Source organism: Filicampus tigris, chromosome 13 (genome assembly GCF_054856515.1).
Source record: "Filicampus tigris isolate MCC_2025a chromosome 13, RoL_Ftig_1.0, whole genome shotgun sequence".
NCBI classification, from domain to species: Eukaryota; Metazoa; Chordata; class Actinopteri; order Syngnathiformes; family Syngnathidae; genus Filicampus; species Filicampus tigris.
This window is the reverse complement of record NC_141229.1, coordinates 13661708-13689311: the sequence shown is the minus strand read 5'-3', so window position 1 is coordinate 13689311 and position 27604 is coordinate 13661708. Positions and strand designations below refer to the sequence as shown.

The window sequence follows — 27604 nt, the reverse complement described above, 5'->3', positions numbered from 1 at the left end:
GTATTCAAATATGCACTTCTTCCTCTTCAGCTTTACTGTATACAGCTCAGTTCCTCTTTTCACTCATTTTCATTTCACCCTTCAGACTCTGCTTGGAATAGAAATAATTACAACTCACCTATATTTTCAAATTCAATTTATTAGAAAAAGACCCTCATAATTGCTCGACATAATGACCAAACACAAAACAACACTAATAAGACAACACAATGCCAATGTGATTCTTTCTCAAAGAAACAGTAATTGAAGAGATTGACACACCGTTTACATTTGAGCTTTGTAAATTTATAAGGACTTTGCTGGGATTAAAGCCAACGATCCCACTAAAGCAGATTAGCAGCAACGTGTCACACATTCACTTGTAAACAGCTTGCACTCGGCTGCGAGAAACATCCTAACACAGCTTAGTGGCACTTGCAAGAATTTCACAATCGTGCACAACATGGAGCTGGTACCATGGTACTTTCATCCTGCTGTCACACAGGTGAAAAGCAGGGACAAAGGGTTATGTTGTGCTACTACTTTAGTGCAAAAGCCCCATAACAGTCAGAGGTAATTGGTAGTGATCAGATCACAACCTATGATCAAGGACCTAAAATGTTTACTTTATGACAATAATACATGCGGGAAATAGTCAGAATGGATGTTGTGCTACATAGTGGAGGTGGCTGTCGCAGACCAAAGCTGAATGACATCTTGGCTAACCGCTCCCTGCTGCTCAGAAACAACAGCACATTTGATGCATTTCAGCTAAGGTTTTACAGTCACCTGTCCCATTTGGTTACCTTCCTTTTATTCAGTTGGAAGGAATAACTGATCTGATTGTATCGTCCACTTACTCCCCGACATCATGACATCGGGGAGACAATACATGAGTGTCTTACAAAATATAAATAGTTGACATTGTTGCATAAATCTGGTCAAAATACATAGACATGAAAGAACATCTGTAAAGGAAAAAAAATACTAGCACGAGCTAGCTGCACATACTTAAAACTAATCTTATTTTCAACAATGAACACCAAAAAAATTTGTAGTCTGGTTCCCTGAATTGATTCCTCGCAGGTTTTTTGTTGTTGATTGTATGCCACCAATTCATTTAGATTCAATCTAGCACTTGAAATGGTCAAATTACTGGCAAATAACACACACAATCAAGTAGTGTTGATGGCATTGGATGATGAAACCACTTCAGGAAGTCCTCTTCTCAGAATGTGTAGTGCTCAAAGTTCAGTAGTCCGTGTATCACTTCCACTTTTCACCCCGCTTGATCTCGCTTCCTGCCTTACAAGCGTGACACCTGCGTTTGTGACGTTCAGGCCGAGTGGACTACTGATGTCAAACCAAGCGTCCTTCTCGGAGATCTTCTGGCGTCACGGCGGCCCTCCGCACGCTCTCCCCAGGCCTCCAACCGCCTCCTCGCTTGGAGACGGAGTGGACCGTTCTCCAGTCCCGTGAGGCTGCAGGTCTGGAGTGACCGCCTAGTAAGGGGGTGACCTCAGGGTCAGAGGACCGAGCGTCCGGCTGCCAACTGGGCTCCATAACTGTATTTATGACTGCAAAGAAGAATACAAATAAATCTGGTGAATTACCATGACAAGTATTCAGAATTGTAAATTCTCTGACTCACTTACCCTCAACTTGTCTTTGAACTCTCCTTAGTTCTTTCAAGATATATGTAATATCCTGAAATACACACACACACACAGACTTCAGACTTAGTTTGTAAACAATAACAATAATAAAAAAGAAGTTAACTCATACCTTGTTGGATGCTTTGACAACAGGCCCATCACTGTCCGAATTAACTTCAGCCTCTATTTGTTCCCAAATTTCTAACCTGTCATGAAACAGCAACCTGAACACAGTAAAGCAACAAGATTACTAGACAATCTGTACTCTGTCTGCATTGAACACCAACATCTTCATCGGGAAAGAAGAACCCCAGGACAGACAGTACAACTAGAAATAAAGGACATTGGGTGAGACGTGGGGTACACCTTGGACTAGTTATAAGCCCACTACAAAGTACCTACGCACAATTTGAGTCTTCATGCACATTAGTTATTTGTCATCTTTGTTATTTGAGATTGTGTGCTGATTTACTAAACTCATATTCTGACAGTTAACAATTTTGACCAATGCAGTTCTTCAAACAATGTTTAGAAATTGTACGTGTGGGATGCGGTCTCATGGGATCTTACTTGATCTTCTCAGAAAGCTGCTCCGTGTTTTCTCTGATGGCCATGATGACCTGCAACACCGTGTTCAGCATGGGGTCCTCCACAGTGACCTGCGCAAACAAGAAGATAACTCGATGAGGATTTCAGATGGCTCACATCAGACGTTTTCGTGAGGCCTGGCATTGTCTCAGACCTCTACTCTGTTGTGAGGTTGCAGTGTGGCGTTCAGGTCCTGGTCACTTGAGTGAAGGTACGGTTCTGCTGCTGAAGAGGAACTTGGCGGGACTCTCTGATAGTTCAATCCCATCTCCGGTATACGCTGAACGAGCTGAAAAATGAGCGTGGGTGAGACTGATGCAGTCCGGTTGTTCGACAGCAGCAACAATTTCAGATCGGGATTAAAAAGAGCATGTAGAGATTGAGCGGTTGTGTAAAAGCAGTGATCATCCTGAGAAAGTTTGTTTACCTTTTCATGAGCCGTCACTGCAGAAACAGGTACGCTACTCTCCTCCGTCAAATTCGGCGGGTCACCTTCTCCTGCGGCGTCATGAATCTCTCGGGCCAAGATGGCGAGATCTTTGGCCAGGTCTTGACTCAATCTACCAAAGCGAGAGCGGAAACGTGTTCATCTGCACTGACTTCGATAATGTGAGTGCAAATGCTTAGCTACCGTGCAATCTCGGCACTGTGAGTGGACCAATTGTTGAAGCCCTCCCCATCCTGGTTCTCCTCAGGATCCTTGCTGCGGGGTTTGAGGTGCAGCGGGGCCACCGGATGGGGCCGAGCCAGACGGTGCGGACTGTGGGAAGCTGAGGAAGGTTGGGAGCGTTTGTGTTTAGGGGTGATTTGATTGCAGTCGTACTCCTCATCTGACGTGGAGGTATAGCCACAACCTTTCTGTCGTCTCCGGGAGCCTTTGGCAGCATGAATTGGTTTGCGTTATAGAGGATTAGTAGGGATGAAGGGAGGAAAAGGAGTGAGAGACAGAGATTCCATCATAGTACACCAGAAAGAAAATGTTGACATGGGGTCCATTAAAGGGGCCGAGCTAAGTGGTGGCCGATGGCGCCGCGGCCATCTTTCATAGCAATGTAATATTTGATACTTTAAGTGAGCATTAATCAACAATACTTTCACACCTTAGCAAACTACCAACATGGCTGAGAAGTAATTGTTTATCATACCATCTGCAGTGAGGGCTTCATGAACTAAGATGCGCACATACACCAATATTTCCCAACACAAAAGTAAGGAAACAGCAAAGAAAAAGGCATTGCTACCGAGGATTTGACAGTTATCTGAAGTGCTTATTGCAAAGATGGCAGCCACTCTTCACGTTGCTACTGTTTATGTGTGCATTTTATTTCATGGATCCTTGACTGTGATTGGTATGATAAACAATGACTTTTCAGCCATGTATGCCGTGTAGCAGGCAGGCCTCTCGAACTGAGTCGTGACATTTCAGGTGTGCAACATCTTACGGCCACCCCTTAGTGAGTTGTTGCTTCACAAATGCAACCCTAGTGAAAAACGCCTGGCTACGCCCTCGTCCATGAATGAGGAAAAACATGGTGTGCAAGTGCTCATTTCTTATGTCAAATTGTTTAAATATTATTGAGTCATAAGAGAAATGAGCAAATGTTTAACTTCCACAGCACAGCAGCTGAATGCAGACAAGAACAATACTGTGTACAGTGGTACCTCTACTTACGAACGTCTCTTCATCCGAAATTTTCAAGTTACGAAACGCATCAACAGGAAAATATTGCCTCTTGTTACCAAAGAAATTTCAGGATACGAAAGGTAAAAGTGTGGGCTGCTACTCGCAGCTCCGGAGTTTCCTGAACGCAACATACTCATAGCTGCTCTGCCATTGGCTATTACCTAGCATCTTCCTGGTATCCCACTGGCTAAGAGGGACCTCTACCGTATGTGTTTATGTGTGTAAATACACAGGTCCATAGATATATAAGTGATAGATATGTCTATGCAGCGTCCTCGTCGTTCGCCCCTCGGGCCATGAGGCGTTCCGATAGTTTTACGTGAATTAGAAACGAGGAAAAGAAAAAAAAAAAGTCCATACAAACAAAACAAAACAGGAGATAATAGAAATGTATGAAAATGGGATGTGCTTGGTTGATCTCGCCAAAGAATATGACCGTAATGGGTCGACAGTCGCCACGTTATTAAATCGGCTCTTTACAAAACGCCAGGCAAAAACCACTTCTGAGAGAGAACATGAAGCAAAGAGGGCAAAAAGCGATGAGGACAGAAATTAAAAAGTAAACGACCATCATTTTTATTCCTTACTCTATTCTTTGTTTTTTAAATTATGCGCACCTCACATTTATTGTGCAATAATCATGTATTTGTTACATGTTTTCATGCATTTTTATGCTTTGTAAAATATTTATGTCTGAATATTGGGGGGCTTGGAACGTATTAGGGCATTTACATGGGAAACACGTCTCTACTTACAAAATGTGCTACTTAAGAAATTTGTTCCAGAACCAATTCATTTCGTAGGTAGAGGTACCACTGTACTGACCTTGAATGCACCATTAGGCTCACAATATCCCGGCAATATGTAAATGGTCTGACTAGTGCACATTGTGCAGATGTAGGTGTTATTATTGTTAGTAAAAGTATTAGATGCCTTCCCACATGAAGCTTCAGTTATAAAAAATGCTGCCCGTGTACAGACACCATTAATTAGATATAAATGAAAAACCTTGAAAGAACCAAACCAATTCATCACTGGGTCAGACCTTGAAGTCCCGTGCCCATCAAGTTCTGGTCTCTCAAACCACAACGACATACAGTAATTGAAATGAAAGGAATTGCTGTATTTTAGGGCTAAAATCATTCAATCATACTTACACCCTGATAGTGACATAGCTTGTCAACAGTGTTGTGTACATACAGCAAATGTGACTCATTTGCTTCAGCAGTTTTTGTGATATTGACAATGCCGGCCAATAACCACAGTCTCATACAGGCCCTGATCCAATGAAGATTTCAAAATTGTTCTACTCACTTGCTGTGCTGCTGGCATATTTGGCACTGCTGGAGCGTCCACGAGTGATGGGGTTTTTTGTGAGGGTGGGTTTCAGCGGCCTTTCGCCAGGTTTTGGCCCAAGAGCGGATGTCTTGTAACCGGAGCCGCTTGCAGACTCTGTATTACGTTTTCCTGCCCACTGTGGGGCCGAGGAGTTCTCCGTGTCACTGGGTGTGTGGAAGGAGCTGGCCCGCCGGCGAGGCATGGCCAGCATATCCCACCTGGAGAGTTTTTTAGTTTCCTTAGGAGGGACATTTGCCACCTCCTGGGAGAGGCGCTCTGTTTCCGTAGTCTCGTTGTCGGAGCCCTCCACAAGACGGGCTCGCCGGAGCATGGATGCCCGGGTGGGTCGAGGTGCTGAAAAGCTATTGACACGGCTCAACTTTTGGGTCACCCTTGAACTCCGAACATTAGAGCTCTGAGGGTCATCACTCAAGTCCGCAGAGCCACATTTGCCAATGCTACGCCTTAGTCCAGCCGGTCTCCTGAGGGGCTCGCTCTTCTCTAGTTGTTGATGGTTCAGAACAGAAGACTGGTGGTTTGAGTAGGGACTAGCTATGCTAGCCGAAGATGTCTCCCTTTGGAGACAACTCAGCTGAGGTTTTTTAGTCAGCGGGTTGGACCTGGTCTTACTGCTCTGCTGGCTGAGTGTACTGGAGGAATCCACATCAGACTCCCCAGAGAGGGAGTCTGGTATAGGAGATGGGGTAGTTCCTGATTGGCCCGCTTGGATCTTGGCCTCCAGAACAGCCAGGGCATCCTCAGTCTCTTTGAGGTAAGAATGAGTGTCTTGGCTGCAAGTTCGCTGGAACAATTCAGGCTCAGGGTCCCTCTGAGAAGAGATGTTGGGCAATCTTCCACTGCTCGGTTGCTCCATGGTGAAGCTCTCTTGTCTGACTAAGGTGGACACTGAGCTGTCCTTGTACTCAGAACTCTGTGTTTCTTGGCCCAGAATAGGAGCCGACATGCTGGGCCTGACTTTGCCTGACTCCTGGCTCCCTCTACGCTTGGTCAAAGTAGCTGTTGAGAAGGTTTTGGTAGACCGTTTTTTCTGAGTCTTTTCAGTAGTGTTGTTGAAAGAGTTTGAGGCTTCAGATTCTGTTTCAGGGGTGTCGTCTTCTGAGTCATTGTCGAACGTTTTTGATTTGTCAAACTGTCTGACCTCATCTTCATTTTTTCCCCTTCCTGCGTCTGACAGCGGCATCCTCCGCTGCTCTACGATGGAACCATCATCAGACTTGCTGGCATCACTCAGACTATCAGGCTCCACGTCATCCTGCACGGATAATCTATGAATGCCATCATGAGAGCTGGTGGCCACCAGGCGGCTTTCCTCCACATCAAATGTTGAATGTGGATCATGTTGAATATGAATGCTGGGCACTGGAACGTCACTCATCTCCCTCAGGATACGTCGGGTTCTTGGGCCTTCGGAGTCGACGCTGTCATGATTTTGGCTGAGTTTGGCCATGATTGTGGTCCGGTCTACAGTCAAACAGTTATTAATGCATATTTGCATATTAAACACACAATGTGGAACAGAAAATAGCATTCATATTCATCAGGCTAGCTCACTATCATAACAAATAGACTTGTGTTTCATCAGGTAGCTTACCGCCTCCTGACAGCTCCATCTGTGACGACCTATCAAAGTGGCCGGATGAAGGACCAGACTCAACGTCTACCAAGCTCGCCCAGCAAGACATCCATTTTGGAGCCCCTTGCATCACTGCACCTTTTAGCTGAACCTGTGTAGGGTAAAACACAACTCATTGTGTTTGTCTGATAAATTAGTCACAGCTGATTTTTTTCTAAACCAGTGACCAAACTTTAAGATGAGAAAAAAAAAATGGAATCAGAACAACATTCGGTATACAGTCACATTAGGTACAATTGCACACTCTAATGACCTCCATCCGGTTTAATTCAGTATCAAAAATGTTTTTTTGTTTTTTTTTTAACATAATTCTCAGTTTTGATTGGCATTGTTAGAGAAGTGTTTTTTGGTGTGTGTGTGTTTATTATTGCAGTTGTAATGTCACTTAATACTGTATATCTGAACTATTTTGGTTTCTATTACTATTTTCTGGTTTATTATTTTGGTTTCTACTATTTTGAAATTGTGTGATACTGTATGGTCCACACCACATGGCAATTTTAACTACAATAATAAATATTGTTCAATGAATACCCTTTCAATAGTCAATACAAACTGAGAATTATAATCTTAAAATGCAGCTCTTCTTCTGGTCATCAGATGGCGCAGGTGACCCCAATGCATTGTCTGGTGATTGGTTTATGATTCGTTTTTACACCTTGTTAGATTCAATCAACCCATGAATACCCCAAAGTGTGTGAGAAGAGAGAAATGGGGGGAATCAAAAGACACATTCACCAAAAAATTAAGGCCCAGATTACTGACCCGATTTTAAGAATTGGTGTTACAATAATGAAAGACTGTTGATTTTTTTTTTTTTAATTTCCTAGCAGGAAGGTTTACCTTCACCCCACTTGCTCCTTGTGGAGCAGGCCTCACCTCCCCACTGTTACTGTGCCTATGCTGCTCCCTGCCCTCAACAAAAACAGGCCTAAATGTTGCTGATGTATCTGCTTCACTGTGATTGGTTCCCTCTGGATTCCCAACAACACCAAACACCTGGAACAAAGCATTACAAGTGGGTAATCGGGGCTGACAATATCCATGGCTCCATTTTCTGGGAGAGCCCTTATCCTGAGAGACACGAGACTGTTCAATTTGGAGAGCAAATGTGGTCTTACGGGTTTTACTTTGAAAAGGAAATCCGCAGCAGTGGTGCGTACGAGTCAAGAAAACTTGCCTTATCAATCTTGTTGCGGGCCTCTTCAAGCTCCTTATTTGGGTCATCTGCTTCAATGGTGTAGGTTCCTGCATCACTCAAAGTGTCCTCTTCTGAATTTCTAGGGCCGCCACGGGGCACCTTCACCTCTCCATTCTGACATTCGAGAGGCATCTTTGGCACCTTGAGGGGAACGGGCTGGTGGATCGGAGAGGATGTTTTAGGTTGAAGGGAAGGATCAACTCCAGGAGGGCTGGTGAGAGTCTGATCCGGCTGCGAGACGAGCGATGTTTCAGGTTTCGTTGGTGGACTCAATGTTTTTTTCTCCTCACTGGAAGAAGACGTCTGCTTTGTCTGTTTATGCCATTCCGCGGTAAATTCCTTTGCCAGTTTGGATCTTCGGCCCACACTGCTAAAAGGCCTTACAGAAATGCCGGATGATGACCGGGTTGAAATGCTCATTCGTTCCTCTGTCTTTTCTCGTCTGAGAGAGCCAGCTCTCTGAGAACGAGTGGTGGTAGCAGGCGCTTTGAGGGGAATAGTGTACCGTTGGGATGGGGGAGTGCCACAGGCTGCAGGCTGGACTTTCTTCTCACCAACTGGACTTGAACTTTTCCTGGCCTTTTCAAGATGGATCCTGAGGTTTGAAGGCTCCGATGGGGTGGTGTGGGAATGTTTCCTTCTGGGGTTATCAACAGAATGGTCATCATAAAATTCTATGACAAAAGCTCGGTGAGGATCTGCTTTACCACTACCCGATTGAGAATCTGGAGGAGAGTAGGAGGAGGGCTGCTCTGAGTTAGTGAAGTGCTGGGAAGGGGAGGCTCTGTGGGGCCGAGGTGAAATCTCAGAGCCAATTGGAGTTTGTGACAGTAGAAAAGTCTTCTCATTGATTGTGCTATCTTCTGAACCAATGTCAGCGCCATTTTCAGCATAGTTTGCTAATGATGAAAGAACAAAGTTTGTAGAGACTGATACTGTTAATTGCATTCATGATGAACCTACAGACTTATGTACTTACCCATGGTAATCTTCAGAAGGGACGGATCAGTGTTGTCACTGAAGATGTTTTCACCCTGTGACCTTCTCCTCATCATGTTAGCAGTACTTTGAACCAGCCAGTCAGCAACCTTACTTTCAGCTGACATCACCTCGGTGGGTGTGGTCACAGCCTCAGCGGGAGGAGGCTTACGCTGCTGACGCAACGAGAACTTAGTGACATGGTCCTTGATCTTCATTTTGCCTGGGATGCATTCATCAAATTCGATAGTGAAGGAGGCGTGGCTTTGGACCACAGGAGGTGTGGGGGTGGATGGGACATGGTCAGAGGGCTCGTGAGTGTCCTTTGTTGGAACCTCCTGAACTTGCAATTCTTGATTCTTGGAAAGCCGCTGCTGGAACTCTTTTGTGGGGATCTCGAAGTAGCTGGGCTCCTGGCGGTAGCAGAAGATGGACTTTCCCTGATTGTCAGGCAAGGACCTGCCCAGCTCATATCTGGAAACATCTTTACCAGATTCTGGTGGCAAGAATATGATACAGCAAATAAAATCATGTATTATGGTTCAACGTCAACAGACTATAGTCCAAACATATTGGAACTGACCAATGACACAAACAATAGTAGAATATTCAACTCTTGTTTGTAGCCTTTTGAGAACATGTCCCTAAAGGCACGTTTGAATTATTCAGGCACATTTGCAACTATAACAGAGATGGTGAGAGAGGCCTCTCGCCCAACATCCCTGACCTCAGCCCTTATAAACCCTATTCTGAATATCCAAAAAAAAAAATTAAAAAAAGAAATCACTAATTCTTGTTAAAAGCCATCATGAAATGTTGACACTGTTGTAGCTGCTAAAATGAGAACCATTTTCCAAAACAACTGTTCAGGGTTCCAGGGGAGCTGGAGCCTATCTCGATTGACTTTGGGCAAAAGGTACAACAGGGATCTGTAGCCAATCAATCATGGGGCAATTGTGGTTGGCTCACTGAAGGGCACATCCTGGCTGCATTAACGGTGGCCGTCAGGGATTTTGACTATCGGATTGTCAATATACATAATCACCAAAACAGAAAACCATTGATACTTCCATCTCGGATTGTCAATATACATAATCACCAAAACAGAAAACCATTGATACTTCCATCTCACAGTTGCTTATAATGCAGCCCAACACGGCTCACGTTATCTCTGTTACTGCTGCACAACATGAGGCTAACAATCAAGCTTCCTACCCCCTCCGGCAGCTTAGAGGGTCATAATCCATCATGAGGCAGACAGGCACTGCCCATTGGCCTGCCACGGTAAGAGTTGGCTCACATTCCACAACTGGGAGCCAGTGATGTGCCTTAGGCTTCATATTATCCCATCTTTCAGTGACCCATAAAGGGCATTGGACAGAGATGCCACAGAAAAGAGTGTGATTTTCAATTAGGTTCTATTTCACAGGTGTAAAAGTATTCTGTATATCAAAGCAATAATAATAATAATAATAAACCCAGTAAGACACATTTGTACGCTACATTCTCAGACCTGAATTCTGTAGGTCAATGGATTTCCCACTTCGGTTGTGGATTTTAGTGGCTGGATCTTCATCCTCTCCCCACCAGGATGGTTGGCCATAAAGAGGAGTTGGCTTGGATATCGGTGAATCTGTGCTAGCTAAATGACAAACACAAATTTTATTAGCTTCGCTAATAAACTCATGCATAGCAGGCGAAATGGAAAAAAAAATGAAAATTATTATTATTTTTTTAAATCATGATACAACAAATGTGTGACAATGCAAAAAAAAAAAAAAAAAAAAAGGGGGTCAGCCATGTGACACAAATGCCATCATGCATGCCATATAAACATAATCCTTCTGATACAAGAGGGGATGAAGCTAATCCTAATCTTCAAGGGAGAAGAAGAATACAGTATCATGAATAACTACTATGTCTCTAAATTGAGGAATCTTGCCTCTAAAAGCGTCATTTCTCTGATAAATAAATGTACTCCAGCAATCACTGACTAATTTGTTCTCCGTGCCACGCTAAACAAACTCAGAAATCTTTGTCATGACTACTGCACTTATTCCAAACATCACAAACATTTGGACAATGGACATGAAGGGATCTACTGTATATTCATAGATACCGCACGTGTGCTCAGGGATAAAAGCTGCCGCATCTTGATTGTCATACAGGTGGAAGCCTTCATTAGTGTGTTTGGGAATTTGGCAGACGGCGTTGTGTCATGCTGGGCGGACCAAGGGTGTTTTCTTTTACACGCCCGGCGCACCTGACAATTTAGTGTCTGAAAGTAGACTAAATTTGATACCTGGTGGAACCAGGTGGTGTAATGTGATTTTGGTGAATTGGATCAAGGTACAGGCAGCAGACAGATTGGGAGCTCCAGGTACATGCGTGGTGCATGTCATCACAATTCATTCATATATAAGACAACAGCATGAATCAAAACCGCAGAATCATTGCAGGAATCGGTTCATTGAAAGCATTATTGGTATCATCTTTGTTATATTTTTTAAATCAAAACCCTACTTGTGACACAGCTATGGGTTTGGGCGGGGTGGGGTTCACACACGGACAGAAATATCCAGGGTAGAAGGCAGTCCAAGTGCCCACTTCACAGGAGTGATCTGCGATCACCCTGTCCAACTATACATCATTGGCCCATGGAAGTATGCTTGCAGTTCCTTTCGATCTTCTGCATGGACTCCAACGAATCAGTTTGACATTACACACACACACATACAGCTGGGGGTCAGGGCCAAGTTATGCTCGGTCTGGTATAGATTTCTACGTCCATAATCAAAGAAAATGGAAAAAAACAAATCAATGCACCAACTGTACAGCAAAGTGCAAGGAAAAGTCTGAAACAGTACACGCTAGGAGAACCGAATTAAGTTTTTGTGTAGCAACTCAACAACTTAGATTTGCTGTAATGTAGGTAAGAACACTCTTTCGGTCTCAACTCGATTTTAAAGTTTTCCACTTTTCCAAAGTATGTCATAGTTTCCAAAGTACAGTACTATGACAAGTAGCACGGCAAACTATTTGCTGCTTTAATTGAGTCACACCCTGTTAATGTGCAGTGTTCCGCCCTGCAGACAGCGAGCGGCAGGACTGGACAAACTCCACATCCTGAGCAGCTGGATGGGAAAACATGCAAGAGACAGAGAAAAGATATTCATAGCTCTCTCTTTCAAGTTGGAGCAGAGTCAGGCCAGATTTGCTCAAGTGACTAACTCACAAAGCCAAACAAAAATATCTAACATGTAAGTGCCAGAGCTTTTATTCCTCCAAAACAGGGAGACTTTGAGTCATTGAGCAGTTGGTTATATGTGAGAATAATTTTGTGCTGCTAAGGATGTTCATAAACATCCTATTTTAAGCACAAGTCTGATTGTTCCCTCTGATCAAATTTTTTTTTTTTATGGAGCAGAAAAAAAAACTGAACAGCTGGAAGATCTTTTTGTCAAGAAAAAAACACTTCCTTTTTTAACAATTCTTCAACTATTGCCTGTGTTGTAAAATAGGATTGGGTGCAGCTCACAGAAGCTTAAATGGCCTGAGAACAACTCTAAGGGAGACCTAAGTCCCACATCAGCTGCTACACGTACCCATGTGAAGTGTTGGCACCAGGACCTAAACACCGCTTTAAGATCCTTCGTGGGCGTGCATCCAAAAGGCCTCCTTGTCATCTGACAGGCATGGCTATCTTAGATAAGAACCTGTCCTTAACCCTTTCACCCCTCCTGCGACTTCACTTACAGTTAAGTCAACGTGTGCAGACACTTCTGAAGTCTATTTCTTGGCCGACGACACACTTGGAAACATCATTTCACAAAAGGTTTCTTACATCATCAGGCCCGTATCTACGCGGGAATACGTTCCAACTGGCTGTGCAAGAACATGCGCAGAACACAGCAATTCAAGTCCGCGAGAGCAGCCCTCATGCTCACGTGCTTTTAAATCAATTTCACTCAAAAGTATCCCTCTCATACATGAACAGCTGTTTCCAAAGTAGCTGATTGTGATGACAGAGATTGTGTAAGGGCTCATTTTTACCTATAAGCGAAAGCGCTTTGCGTTCGCCTTTCTGAGGTAGCTTGACATTGGAAACGGCCTCTCTGCTCTTCTCTGGGCTCTGAACTTGCGGCTTTTCCTTCACCCGGGCCTCGAGGGCTTTAAGGCCGAGCTGCAACTGGCTGGTATACTTCTCATGCTGCGCAGAGTGTGAGAATGGAAACAGGATGTGAGGCACAAGATACAACTCGTACAACAACGTCCTGCTCAAGATACAAGTCCCTCCCGGACGCAATCATGAGGAGAGCGATCTATTTGGAGTTGTTCATATTCCAAGCAAATCCATGGTTGTGTTAATGTTTCACTCATGAGATACCAATGGAAAACATTCTGACAGGGCTTGTCTGAAAACCTACTTACCTTAAGAGCCTCCTCTGGCACTTTGTGTTGACTCTTCTCCAGGATATATACATGAGCATGTGGCCACCAGTTAAAGTAGAACAACAACATACTGTACACCTGTTCAAACATTTGTTCATAAATTAACAGACTTTGTGGCATTTGGTCATTTTCACTCGTGTACAACACAGGGAGATATAAAGTAAAGACATATATTTGAAAAGAGGGTGCAACCCCACATGCCACGTGCGGCGTATTCAGTTGTGGTGACAAACATTCCTAAAGGTCACAGTACTCCAAGAGCTTTCCGCCATGTTATCGAAACTAAATTCCACCTCCCACGAGCTTTCAGCTGCGAGGGTGGGGTCAAAGGGTGCAAGAGATTTTCAGACCACATTTGACAATAATCTGAAACGCCTGACTGGTAAACCACAAAGGATTAACATGCCGATGTAGCCGGAAGGCCAACAAAGGGAAAATGTAGAATATTGGTGATGCAGGCAGTAGCCTATTGGTGCCTCATTGCATCCTCAGCAATAGGCCTAGGCCAGGAAGTAGTAAGTGTACCATGAAATACATTATACTAAATTAAACTGGTGACATACATCATTAAGATTAAAGACATGTTTATGAAAGGATATCATAACCAAAGCGAATGACATCTGAAAGCTTGAGGGTGATGTACGTCTGGTCCGGAATTCTGAGGTCATTCACAAAAGTCTGGAAGAAAAAGAAAAAAAGCCACAGACATCAAGCTATCCGAACAAAGCATATATGATTGCACCTCTTGCTAACTGGGTCCAGCTACCGTAAGGTGCTTTGCAATCGGCTCTTTTCCCATTTAAAGCTAATCCACTGGTGCACTGAAACTCTGATGAGATTATGTCCTTCCGCAGGACAGTGACAAACATAAAAGTGAAACCACATTCAGTGATCAAGTACAGTGCATTTGCACTCAAACTGTCATTATGTTATCTACTGCAAAAACGACTCAGTGATGCAATTTTACATGACGATGGTAATCAGGAGGGAGAGTGAAAACGCAGCTTGAGTCTGGCCTCTCAGTGAGGATAATTGTCGAAGTCACGTGGAATTACTGTTACAGGTCCTCACACTGCGATGCTCCGATTAGTTTGTCACGGCCCAAAGACACTCTCTTGGAGAACAATGAGCAACATCTCTGATCACTCAACTCTGAGTTCATTGTGGATAATGAGGCAGCAGAGAGGATACACAGAGGAGACAGAGGCAACATTTCGAAAGCAAATGCACTTGATTACAGTTGTTGTCCCAACCATAGCTGTCATTTTGTGATTAAGGAGCGGTACCAGACTTCGGTCTGGCTCTCTCGCACTGGCCGGAGGCAGACTCGACTCACTCACCCCGTTCAAGCTGCCCAGATCCTTCACCATGTGCTCATCTGTGTTTGGGTCGTAGTTGATCACAGCGTGCTGTTTGTCCACACTTCGAGACTGCAAAGGACAGACAGAGAAATTTCCAGCAACAGAGCAACAGGAGCACTTCCCTACTTAATCAATTAAAATGAGGTGGAATAGGGTTTTACATAACTGCCACACATTTGGAAGATCCATGTTGGAATACCTCTCTGTGTGTAGTCTGCATGTCTGTTTCCCCTCAAAACATACTATTTAGGTTAATAGAACCTAATTTGGATTGGAACTATTGGCCAGATGTTTTGTTTTTGTTGTACAGTACATAAGAATGTTTAAAATAAAAAAAATTAAAAAAAAAAAAAAGAACAAGGACATCCGACAGTAGTGCCACAGTCCTTTTGGCAACTCAAATTATAGGTGGATGAAGTACATTCTACTGGGAAATGCTTGTGTGTAACGTGCAATCAACTAACCAATCCCCCACATTTTTTTACTGGCCTCTGACTTCAGAACTAGTTACCGGTAGTCATCAATTTGTTACAATACAAAATAATACAATAAAATACGCATTTCATAGCAGCTGCAGCTGTAACAAAGCACTTTACCTTAACAAAATAGCAACAATACAACAGCAAAGACAGTGAAAGCAATAAATTAAAACACAAATGAATGATTCTTATATACAACATAGACACCGGAAAACAAACGTGGCATTTTGGGGTCTCGTGAAAAGTGATGCTTTTGGAGGTACGAGGATTATGCCTGACGCCAATGATATGTCGTATGAGACCCTTTGAAAGAATACATAACTACATTGTTTGCCCACGACAAAAGAAAAAATGACACCCCTGCTTTAGGGCAATCGGCGAAGCTTGAAACGTCAAGGCAATTTTGATGCAGCGATTTGGAGAATCCGTCAAAATCCGGGATATGTGCAACCAACTTCCCAATTCGGCAAAACAGGTGAAAGCATTTCCTTCTGGCATGGGTAAATGGCAAAGACTTATTGCAGGACACGGGGACATCCAGCATATACCGGATTTTGGCCTGTATCCAATCGGAAAAGGAGTTTCACCAGTAGCTGACAAAACGAAATGCACTACAGTAATTCATTTTGAGCTTGTGTATACTGTTAATGTTTCTTATGTCTTCTTCAAGCCTTTCGCTTATTTCCATATCTATAACCTGAGGAAACGTATCTGTAAATTCTGTCTCAATACATCTTTATCCGTTCCTGTATATGCAAAGCGAGCGAGAGATTGGGACTAATGTCGTTTCTTTTCTCATTCATTCATTCATTAACCACTCAGGGACTCTGTATAACAAAAATCACTACCAGGCAAAATCGTTGACACCCTTCAATGGGCCTTTTATCTGGATGGAAAAAGCCGGCCTGATGTGCATTGTCTGTGTTGTCCTATCTGCGCTGTCAACGTTATGGTGAATGGCTTGCTTGCCTGAGGCGGTGGTCTTAATGAAAAAGTTTACCTACTTGATTAGGTTAACTGTGCAGCAGCACTGGCACATTCCTCACTCTCAGGCCTCTGACTGTTTGAGGACAAATCACTTCACCCTGCTTTAGCAGAGAGAATGTGTCAATTGCAGCACTAAGAGACAGCAACTAGGCCATTGCGCTTGAGACCTAAGACAAAGGGGGAGATACTGTATGCGTTCTAACTGCTAGTCTGACTCCAAGTCTTGGATACTTACGAAACAGCAGTTGCCTCGGTTATTCCAAACATGCAAGTTGGAAGGCACAGTGTTATTTGATACCACTTTCATGCCAAACAGGATTTTCTCAGTGTCACAGTATATGGAGTGGTACGGAAAATATCCCAAGGATTAAACTGTTAAATAGTTTGGCGGGTTTTGTGCCGAGTAAAGTAGCACTTATAAATAAAATAAAACAAACAACTGCATCATTTTAAACAGGGAAACATTTTTTTTCCCTGGACACTTTGAGCTTGGTCGAACATTTCAGAGGATAACACAGTCGCCTCCTGCCAGTTTGGCCTCGTCACAATCGCAATGCAAGCTGTGTCTGGTGTGTTTGATACATTAATGCAACCGGCTGCCCTGTCACACATCAAAAGGGCCGTTCTAATCATCTTTGAAGAGATTATAGAGGGAGGCGGTCAGGGTTCATGTAACACTGTGCTGCTGTTTGCTGTGTCAACCTCGGCCTTCTACGCGATGCCATCACCTAGGTGAGCCCTCGCTCCGAAAACACACATAAGTCACACACCTGCAGCATTAGCTCGCATTCGTCCCGGCCAACAAAGATCATCTCCCGTGGCAACCGATGGCGCGTGCCTGAGCTGCTGACCAGAAACCATGACGTCACGCTCATCCTGGTGCTGCGAGTCAGGACCTTCTTGGCATCCTGGAAAATAAATGAATCCCAAAAGAGAGAGAAATCAACTGCTAAGTTACATTAAATACAAAACCTGGATTCATACATGCACTGAGAAATGTATTATGTAAAATGAAATATATTTAGGAGTGCGTATTTTGCATGTACACATGTATTTTGTCGATATCTACTATAGGGATCTTCTGCTCCTCGTGGTCTACTGTCCTGCCTATTTTCCATCTCTCCCTGCTGCAACACACCTGATTCAAATGACGAGTATCGTTTTCCAGCTTGGACCTTGCTGATTGTCTGATCATTTGAATCAGATGTGTTGCAGCAGGGAGATATGAAAAACAGGCAGGACAGTGGACCTTGAGGAACAGCATTGAAGACCTCTGATATTTACAGTATATATATCTATAATACAACCAAAATAGCATTTTCATTATCTGGTTAGGAAGTGCGTGGCCCCAATGACCTAATATATTCTGTTTGGGAACCCTCGTAATTGTCCCCTTGTATTACATAATTGCCACTGTGCCACAAATTGTATGACTTGTTTGTTTTGAACAGAAGTCGAGGAATTATTGTGAACAGGCCGCCATTCATACAACAAAATAATAGCTTTGTGTTCAACTAAACAGGCGAAGATTTCACACAAGTACAACTTTATTTGAATATATACGTTTGTGACATTGCAAAAGCGTGTTGAGATAAGAGGAAATATCACATAGCTCAGTGATTCTCAACCAGCGTGCCATGAGAGATCATCAGCTGTGCCACAGGAAATTATCCATTTTCACTTAATTGCTCCTAAAATGACTTAAAGCAAATCAACAACTGGATGAATCCAAATTTTATTCAGCCAAAATAAAACAAAACTGAGATAATTTTTTTCAGCAATGAAGAGGGTTGCTGTTAGGGTTAGAGTCACTGTCTTTAAAAATAAACATGGTGAAGAGGGTATTTAGCTGTTATGCTACATGCAAATGGAATAAGTTGCCAACATCAAGTGGGACACAATTGTTTAATGGAAATTCATAAAATACATATTTTTTTAAATTTAGAAATAAAAAACTGAAAATTGGGGCGTGCACAAGCTTTAAAGGAGAAGTCAACCGCCCAAAATGTTTTGCAATAATATGTTCTATGTGCCTTCACTAGTCTAAACACGGCATTCTGATTAATATTGTTTGTGGAATATGAGTCAAGCAGCAAAATCCACCTGTTTTTAACTATCTCAGGGGGGCCATTTTGCCACTTTGTCGACTAAAAATGCCATCACAACTGCTCATGTAATGACCAATCACGGCTCAGCTTCAAAAAACAGGTGAGCCGTGATTAGTTGTTACCTGATCCCTGAGCAACTGTGATGTCATTTTCGACCAGTGGGCCTGGTGTGTTTGAATTTATCTATTCATGTCAAGATAAATTTGGGGTTGACTTCCCATTTAAACATCTCACACAGTGAGCACTGTTCATGCAATCATATGGAAATGGAGGGGGCAATAATTTTGCATACCCCACTTTTCAGTTTTTATTTAAAAAAAAAAAGTCTAAATCAATCTCATTCCAATTCACGATTGTGTTGGTTCTTCACACACAATTTTTTTTTTTATATCTTTATGTTTGAAGTGTGAAATTTGCCAAAAGGTCAAAACAGTTCAAGGGGCCAGAAGACTTTCGCAAGCCACTGTACAGTATTTATTGCAAATACAAGTGTCATTGTTCATCTATGTCAGCCACCTATAGTGACAGCATAACAATTAAATGGTCTTCCACGAGATGGCGGCAGGTACAAAATTAACCTGTTTATCCACTTTTTTTCGGTGACAATTTTGTGTTCTGGTGTGACTTGACATTTTCTCGAATGTAAAATATGTGCCTTCTTTGGTTCATTAAAGGTTGGGAAACATTAGCTCATCTCAGCTAGGTTAGACCTGTTTATCCAAACAATTCCAGTCTGGCAGTTGCTACTAAAGCCCATGAACTACGTCACATGTTTGAGTTTATAAATTGACTGTACTGGGAAAGAATAGAGCAAGCTGGGGCTTGACAGGTGTGCAAGATGTAGAATAATACAGCACAAATGTGAGTCATGAAATGAAGTAGAATTCAACTTAATTATGCGCTGTATGTTTTCGATAGGTGTAAATTAAAACCTGTCGCAAGAATGTACGGCATTCGTTGAACGTCGTCTAAAAAGGAAACTTCCAATGCTCCCGAGTTGTTGCTTCCTGTAAGTGTTCCCTCCCAGTTGGAACTCTTGCCAGATTCAAACTGTGTATCTTACACCCAGACGTTAAACTCGATGTTATTCTAAGTGAAGTCGGGCTTGGTGGATTTGTTTTGGTTGCGACCGAAACTAGTCTTTAGCCCACGACATTCCCGGATCACTAACGTACCTGTAAAGCCTTCTCCGTCTTACTCCTGAGCGAAGCCAGCGTCGCGCGTCTTGGTAAAAGTGAAAATCGACGACCAACATGTACACGGACGACACCAGGTGACGGTGGCCAGGTAAATTTCGCTCACACCCTCTTTTTTTCCCTCAGGGGAATGACAACCGGGCGAAACTCTCCGACACCTCTCCGCCTCCCGGACGATGACGTCACTTGACAAGTACCGTCAAACATATCTCCAATGAGGGAGGTCTCACTCTGGGGTAAAATTCCCAAGTTGAAACGAACGCGTTCGCGTTCGGGAAACAAAAAACGGCAGCTCAGTTTTTTTTATTTTTCTTATATGAATTTGAATTTAACTTTGACGTTAACGTAGATATACGTTGAAATTGTTTTATAGCGTAGACAAGAGAAGAGAGAATCAACGTTTACAAAAAAAACGTCAGCATAATACAATACTATTCCATCCATTATCCTCAATACGTTCAAATAAATGAATGAATGAGTAGTTTATTTTCGTTACTATACATAGTACATAAAAGAAAATACAAAAATCATTTCAAACATCAATTACTAACTGAAATATGAATAGGCTGAAGCACTATGTTTATTATTGCCTATCCTATACTGTCCCATGAATCACCTATGATTTTAATAGAACAAAATAAACAAATACTATGCACTCATATTTTAATCTCTAACTGTTTTACATTTTAAATAAATGAATAAAAAGTTATCAACCAGTTACGACATTTAATTTAATGCAGCTTTTGGTGCCTTACAAAAAGAGAGAAAAAAAGTCCACAAAAAGCCGCCATTTTCAGATGAACGTGCAGTAGGTCTATCTATATCAAAGCAACACTGTCATGTCAGTTTATGTTGATTGTGGCGGCGTCATGTGGACAAAAGCGGTAATGTTTTGACAAAAGTAAACAACATTTCCCACTATGGAGTAAGATAGCTGTCAAAAAGGCATATGCGTGATTAACGATTCATAACCGTAATAGTAATAATTTGTGTTTTAATTTTTTCCCCGTGAGTACAATTCAAAATTGTGAGGGTGTGATTTTTTTTCTCGTGAGTACGAATCAAAAATCTGTGAGTTCATTGTTTTGTGAATACAACTCTCAATTCTACGACTGCGAATCTTCACTGCGCACGAATAGCCAGCTGAGGATACGAATCACTTTGTGAGAGGACGAATGAACACAACATGCAAAGTAGGATGACGTCACGCAGGCCACAGGCAGGTCCCAAGGGGAGATAATCGAGAACACATTAGAGCACAGATGTCAAACTCAAGGCCTGGGGGCCAGATTCGGCTCGCAACATATTTTTACATGGCGCGCGAAGGCAAATGTGTATTGACTTGATGTGTTTCTTTGAAATTGTATTCACTGTTAACACAACATATCGTCGCTGTCATGTGAAAAACACTTATCTCCATTTTGTTCATTTTCTTATTTTTACATGAATGGTGTTTCTGTTTCACAGACATCGCATTAATGTGAAAATTAAAAAAGTTTTTAAAATTGGGGATAAGGGTTTTTCACAATGCAGTGACGATATGAGATATTGCAAGCATTTGTTACGAATCCCTCCTTTAAAATACATTGAAAAACAGTTGAACAAACTATTTACTGGCATCTGATTTCAAAACTGGTTATCCATCAATTTGTTGGTATATGTGATCATTTAAGGCGATCATACATTTGTATGGGTTCACAGTCGTAACTGCCCTCCGAGGGACACCACAACTATGATGTGGCCTGTGACAAAAATTTGTTTGACACCCCTGCATTAGAGAATCTCTGTACAAAATTAAGTAAATAATGATTTGTGGGATTTTTTTTTTGAATGCTCAATTTAGGAATATTAACTGCAGAAAAGCGTGGCTTGTTCCTTTTAAATGATTCCTTACCAATAAAGTTAGAGAAATACATTTAAAAATTCTTTATTATTAAATTATTAAATTATTTTTGGACTTCCCCATAAGTGCTACATTTTGAAAAGATTTTGAGAGCTATATACAGTATTGTGTAAAATTACATACAAGATTATGTTAAATGGTAAACAAATTATTACTCTGCTAGTTTGAATCTAAAGAAAAAAAAGCGGTGTACTATTGTTAATTTATATGTTTTGTTAGGAAAATTTCACATCCATAAATGTACATTTCTAAATTCTACCTCATTATGTAATTTTTTTTTGATTAAGGTAGATCATTATTTTATGTCTCTTGATCTAATAAATAATAAATGTAAATCAATAATTACAATAAACTCAGAAATGTTTAAAGAGTGACTCACGAATATCCCTGTTTTGAAAGGTGAATTTATTTTCTTATTTTTATTGTATTTTATTGTAATTCTTATTTGTTTTAATGTAAAATTTTATTTTTGTTAGCCTTGTATATGTATGTAAAGATGTTAATTGGATTGCCTGATTACTATGTCGTCTATATTTTGTTAAATAAAAAAAAAAAGGGGGAGCTAATCGAGGAGTTGGCTCAAGATGGCGACCCATGTAGATGCGCTTTGTTGAGCTTGTGAATATTGATGTTGTACCAGTCGTTTAAAATGATTTTTTAGGACTCTGATGTATTTAATTCTGAAGGACACCTGTTTCAACTCTTCTTTTTTGTCCGCAAGACATTAACTTGTGCTGCTAAAGGACTGTTAAAGGACTGTTTTGAAGACCTGTCTCTGGAAGTTGCTAAAGGTTAGCAGCCTAATTATCAGTTCCTGCTTAGTCATGTCGGGTGGAAATAAAATCAAGAGAGACGCCAAAAGCAGAGAGATTTCAAAGCCAGGTGGGCCATGTTTGACATAGATGTAACCGATTTCACCAATTTATGTACACCTCTGCCGCAAACACCATCCCAAAGTCCTAACCCAAAGTCTTGCACTGTTTCTGACTCAAAGAATGAGGATGTGGTGTCCAACACGGACATCCTGAAAGCTATCACCAACTTAAATCACCACTTCACCGAGTTCTAAGATATAGTGACAAAGAATACAAAGAATATTGCTGACATACAAGAATATCTGAAAGGTCTAGAGATCGACCGGCAAGGCACAGAAGTTGAGATGAAGGCGCTAAAAAGCAAAGTAGCTGAAATGGAGGAAAGACATGCATGAGCAATAAGAACGGTACAGTAGACGATGGAATCTCCGCCTCCTGAAACTTGAGGAACATAGCAATGAAGATATAAGAAAATAAGTGCTTGAAATTATAGCACAAATCGTACCAGAGGAGAAGACCAGGCTGGGATTCTTGGTGGACACTGTACATCGAGTAGGTCGTGCACTAGAGCAGTGTTTTTCAAACACAACAGCGTGCCGCGAGATATTGTCAGGTATGCCGTGGGAAATGATCGAATTTATGTGCCTGTGCAGCCTATCGCCTGGCAGCGTAATCATGTCTTTACTACATTGTAGTACTCTTCCATACCAGCAGGTAGCAGCAGGTAGCTAATTGTCTTTGTTTAGATTTAGAGACAAGCGAATTAGTGACCATGTTTATCCAAACAGGCCCATGTTTCACACTAAGTATCAATAAGAAACATTATAAAATATATTTTTTTCTTTGTGTTTATTCAATTCCTATTCAAGACGTTATAATATAACATTATTCTTCAATGTTAAAAAATGCTAATATAACACTTAAATTGTTAAAAAAAAAGCTTTTTTTCCCCCACAATTTCAGCTGGTGGTGTGCCGCGGGATTTTTTCAATGAAATAAATGCGCTCAAACTCAAAAAAGTTTGAAAAACACTGCACTAGAGGATAAAATTGCATGCCCTATTATCATGCAATTTACAATGCGCACTTTCAGACAAAAACTATGGAAATCGTCTCTCAATGCTGACGTGTTGAAACAGAAGAAGATGAAAATGGCATAAGATCTTACTTATCAGAAGCGTGACTACAGGAACAAGCTTTGGCCCAATGGATGAGTGCGGAGGTCATCACAGACGGAGAGAAATTCACTGTTCAAGATGGACATCCAACGTGCATACCGAAGAGCAACAACCGAGTCCGACGAATTGACAGCCATCATCTAATAAGTTGAATACCTGTCTGTTTGTGTAGATGGGTGGTTGGTGAGTCCAAATACTACAGACTGCTACATCACTTAGGCCTATAGGAAAATCATCCAGTATTGAATAATTCAGTTTATTTTCCTTTATTTTTTGCAACTTCAAATAATTCATATGTCCTAAGGCTCATTAAGGTACTTAGTTCAGAGTTCTATTTAGAGAGGATCTACCTCTCCTAAGTTAGTGTGGATTTTGCTTAGTATTTTATAGTTATTACAGACATTCAGTTTTCTTTTCTTATACATTTTTTAAATGACACTCTAACCTTAGTTCTTTGAAATTAATATCTCTCAATGTTAGAGGTATCTGAGAAAATTTATTTTTATGTTTTGTAGATGGAAGAGTTCACACTTATTTTTTTTGCAAGAGACTCACTCAGAAAGTGGTGATGTGAAATTTTGGAAAGCTCAGTGGGGCGACCAATGTTACTTCAGTCATGGCTCAACTAAGTCAGCAGGGGGCAGTATTTAATAAATAGACAGGTGAAACAATTGAATCTTTTTTTTTAGAAGATGGTCGGTGGATTATTTTGGTAATTAAAATAGACAACTCTTTATAACCTATAATATTTATAGTCACAACACTGTTGCTCAATCAAGAGTAATGTTTACACATATTTGTAAGAAACTTACTGGTCTTAAAACCAAATATAATGAAACATAGGCGATTTTAATGATGCCCCTGAGTACCTATAGATTAAATCAACATTCAAGTTTCGAAAACAATACCTTTACTTGCCAACAATTGTCAGTAATAGATATATGGAGGTTTTTATACCCTGATAAGAAAGAGTTCATTTGATGTAAGGCAAGCAGATCTGCTCTATCCAGAATTTACCTTTGGCTCATATCTGTTTTCATTTCACTCATGCATTGGTGACCTCACAAGTGACTTGGTTGCTACAACCGGTGTTGATTACACTACAAGTACTCGGCCTTTGATAGTTTCTCCACCTGTGCTGGTTGAAAATTTTTTTTTCATTTGTTCTTTTTGTTTGTTTGCTTAAATGCCTCAGTTGTTTCCTTTTTAGCCAAAAATTGACATTTTCCTAAACTGATTGATTGAGCCTGCCAAAATATGTTAAGCAGTGCTGTGGCGACCATCCATCATTCTGGGCTATAGCTGTGCTGAAAGAAAACTACGGGACGACAAACTATTCTAGCAGCTGTTGTTTGCAGACTGCAGGTGTTGTCACAGCTAATAGTTTTTAACATGTCGCATCCTCCCAGCTCGTGACGGGAAATAGCTTGGCTCTTGGGTCACATTTCCAAACATTGCCTCTTTTTCCAGTCCGAAATGAGAGTCTGCAAAGGGCCAAATGAAAGAGAAGAACAAAGTGCTATCCTGTGAGAATTAAATGAAAATGTGAAATGTCTTTTTGCTCTTTTTTTTATTCTCCATGCCAAATTGTGACTCACTCACATTTCCAGGCTGAGTAACCTTCCACTTAGGAAAAAGGCAAAGGAAATACCAGAGCAGAATGCTCCAATGATCCCGCGAGCTCTCAAAGTATGCAGTAGTTGCATGTGAGAGTAGAGTGGCAACATGATCACCTGCGTCTGCGTAATTGTTAGTTAGACTGACTGAAGCCACCTAAGAGGAGACATAATAAGTTGAAAGTTTGCTGAGGTCTTAACATGACTGTGAAATGTTTTTTTCAAAATACCCCAAGTGTAAAAAAATAAAATAAAATTGCAAGGCACACTTTAACACCTTATTTCTTGTCTTGCTGAAATCAGCTCATTTGAGTTGGTTTCATGCTTACTGACCGAGGGTGGAGCCTGAGCCTTGCGAATTTTGGTCCCACACGTCCCTGCCAACCACAGCTGGCTATTTGCTTGTACTTGGAGAAGCACTGAGAGTAGAAAAAAACAAGTGCTTGTAAACACAAACATTTTTACTCATGGAGGCAGCAGTTCATAGACTTTAACCATTCATTAATTTTTTTTTTAACCTTCAAATTGCAGGTTATTTGCATAGTGCATAGGTTGTAAACCTCAATTTATTATTATTTTTTTTTTTTAAAAACTCTTTCACTACCAGTCATTTTAGAGCATTTTGACATTTTGAAGACGCGCACTATATTGGTATCAACGATTATATACAATATAGGCCTACTGCACACCAAACTACCAGAGGAAAGAATAGAGTCTCTCCTTTGACGATGGAAAAAAAAAAGTTTCATTCTATCCTTTTCAATATTTTTATAATTAGCAGTAGAAAAACGGTAGGTTTCACGGAATGCAGCCGAATTTTCCCAGTGGACTCACAAACTGTGCTGACCTTATATCTAAAATGGAGCATCGATGCCATCTACTCGTGGCAGTGCAATAGTAAAGTTATTTCCAAGTTTGAAATTTACAGTGGAGTAGCATCAGAGGCTCCCACACCTATCCCGTACTTGTCAATGGCAATGAATGAGTGTCAAAATCAAAATGTCATCAATCGATTCATGCACTGGAATGCAATAAGCCGTTAAACACATTTTTCAGAAACTAAGAATATTAAATGCAATTGCTCTTTTGTCCAAAAATCTTAATCGTATGATTCAATCCAGTAAATAGCGCGTCACAAATGGCCAGTATACAGTCCGCAGGGTTAAGAAGTCACATGTAATGTATCTCTGTGCCAAAGAATTGATTTTTTCCCCTCCCTCTTTTTTTGCTCAGTTTAATTGTCATCTCCCCCGTGGTATCTTGGCAACGGCCATAAGTTGACGCAGAGCGGATGACAAAGGTCTGGAAGAAGACAGACATTGCGCCCTATTCACCTAATCTCTCCCAGATGTCACCCACGCATCCACCCGCGTCATCAAGACACAAAGCTGACACTTATGACTCACAATGGGATGCCTGCTTGCATTCACTTTGCCATTTAGTAAATAGAAATTAGGTGAAACGTGCAGCTGTTTGTGGCACTTAAGGCCTGTGCCGACTTGTTTGGCGCTCTAATGACACTGAGGTGGGACTGTTGCAGCTGGGCTGACATTAGGTCGCTTTGAGCGTATCTAGCAGATGCTTGATTAACTGCAGCATGGCTTGCTGCTGATTGATCTGTTTATCCACGTTTGGGATCGGCGACTGTCTCGAGTCAGTTAGCTTCGCTCTTGATGTTTTCGAAGCACATTTATGTTATGTAATGTTTCAGCTCTACATGCCATAAATGTGTATTTTTTAATGGCACATTGGCAACAGTAATCAGTTGCTGTGCCTGCTAGCTAGTTTCCATCTCATTGGCTTGATCTAGACTTCATTTTCATTTTTTTTTCTTTACAAATACAAAAATGATGGCTGTGTTAATGCTTGAAAAAAAATGAATGTCATTCCAGAATTGTAAACGTCAAACCTTATTTTGTGAGTTTATTCTTCAAACGCATGTTAATCGAAAGCCAGTGTAGTGCTTTCTAAAGGCAAGATCACAAAAGTAACATCAGTGTCAAAATACTTGTGGACAACTATTTTCACATTCAAACACCAGTGCATATTTATAAAGTTCTCATTCAAAGTCAGTTTTCCTGCTTGCAAGTTCAAACCGACACTAAGTTTGTCTTTGAACTAATTCATGAAACTTAAGCACATTTCACCATGTGTTTGACACTTAGAAGGCGTAAAACCGATTGAAATGCCAACGACTTCGCTCCCGCTGCGACAACGCTCAAAGCCAGGCATCAATCTTTTCATAATATTTCTATTATTTGATGGAATGGTGCCACTGACCTTAACTGGTCTCCAGCTGGTCATCTTGGACTCTCGGTGCATGGCAGTCAGCGCTAACGAGGCGGCTGCTAAAAACAGACCGGGCAGAACAGCTGGTGACTTTGGGACAGCACCCATCTCATATCAGAAGCGAGCTGGCTTTGCTTTCAATTG

The 27604-nt window shown here is 41.5% G+C and overlaps 1 protein-coding gene across 6 annotated transcripts; it reads right to left on the bottom strand.

Annotated features, from left to right (window-relative positions):
* Positions 1–121: 121 nt before the first annotated feature.
* On the bottom strand, positions 122–27604 carry cep170ba (centrosomal protein 170Ba). Of its 6 annotated transcripts, none has more exons than XM_086049789.1 (19): positions 27452–27604; positions 17127–17264; positions 14870–14959; positions 14129–14207; positions 13509–13567; positions 13131–13287; positions 10591–10719; positions 9079–9573; positions 8079–8998; positions 7742–7897; positions 6857–6989; positions 5221–6726; positions 2854–2992; positions 2650–2782; positions 2377–2511; positions 2205–2293; positions 1765–1858; positions 1635–1686; positions 122–1556 (listed from the first exon to the last, which is right to left on the bottom strand). In XM_086049789.1, the coding sequence occupies exons 1-19, from the start codon at positions 27566–27568 to the stop codon at positions 1339–1341; spliced, it is 4839 nt and encodes a 1612-aa protein (XP_085905915.1). In that variant the 5' UTR covers positions 27569–27604; the 3' UTR covers positions 122–1338. The 6 variants fall into 6 exon arrangements, with proteins under 6 accessions (XP_085905915.1, XP_085905913.1, XP_085905914.1 ...); XM_086049787.1 differs by having other exon boundaries at positions 2854–3097; positions 27452–27603; XM_086049788.1 differs by having other exon boundaries at positions 2854–3097; positions 7778–7897; positions 27452–27603.

What these genes read in the sequence shown, in the direction of transcription:
- cep170ba (XM_086049787.1), bottom strand. Translation starts at nt 27,568, where the DNA reads ATGGGTGCTGTCCCAAAGTCACCAGCTGTTCTGCCCGGTCTGTTTTTA. An exon ending in CACAGTGCCGAGATTGCACG is followed by an intron (nt 2,783 to 2,853) that starts GTAGCTAAGCAT and finishes TCGCTTTGGTAG; the next exon opens with ATTGAGTCAAGACCTGGCCA. An exon ending in AGTTCAAAGACAAGTTGAGG is followed by an intron (nt 1,557 to 1,634) that starts GTAAGTGAGTCA and finishes TCTTCTTTGCAG; the next exon opens with TCATAAATACAGTTATGGAG.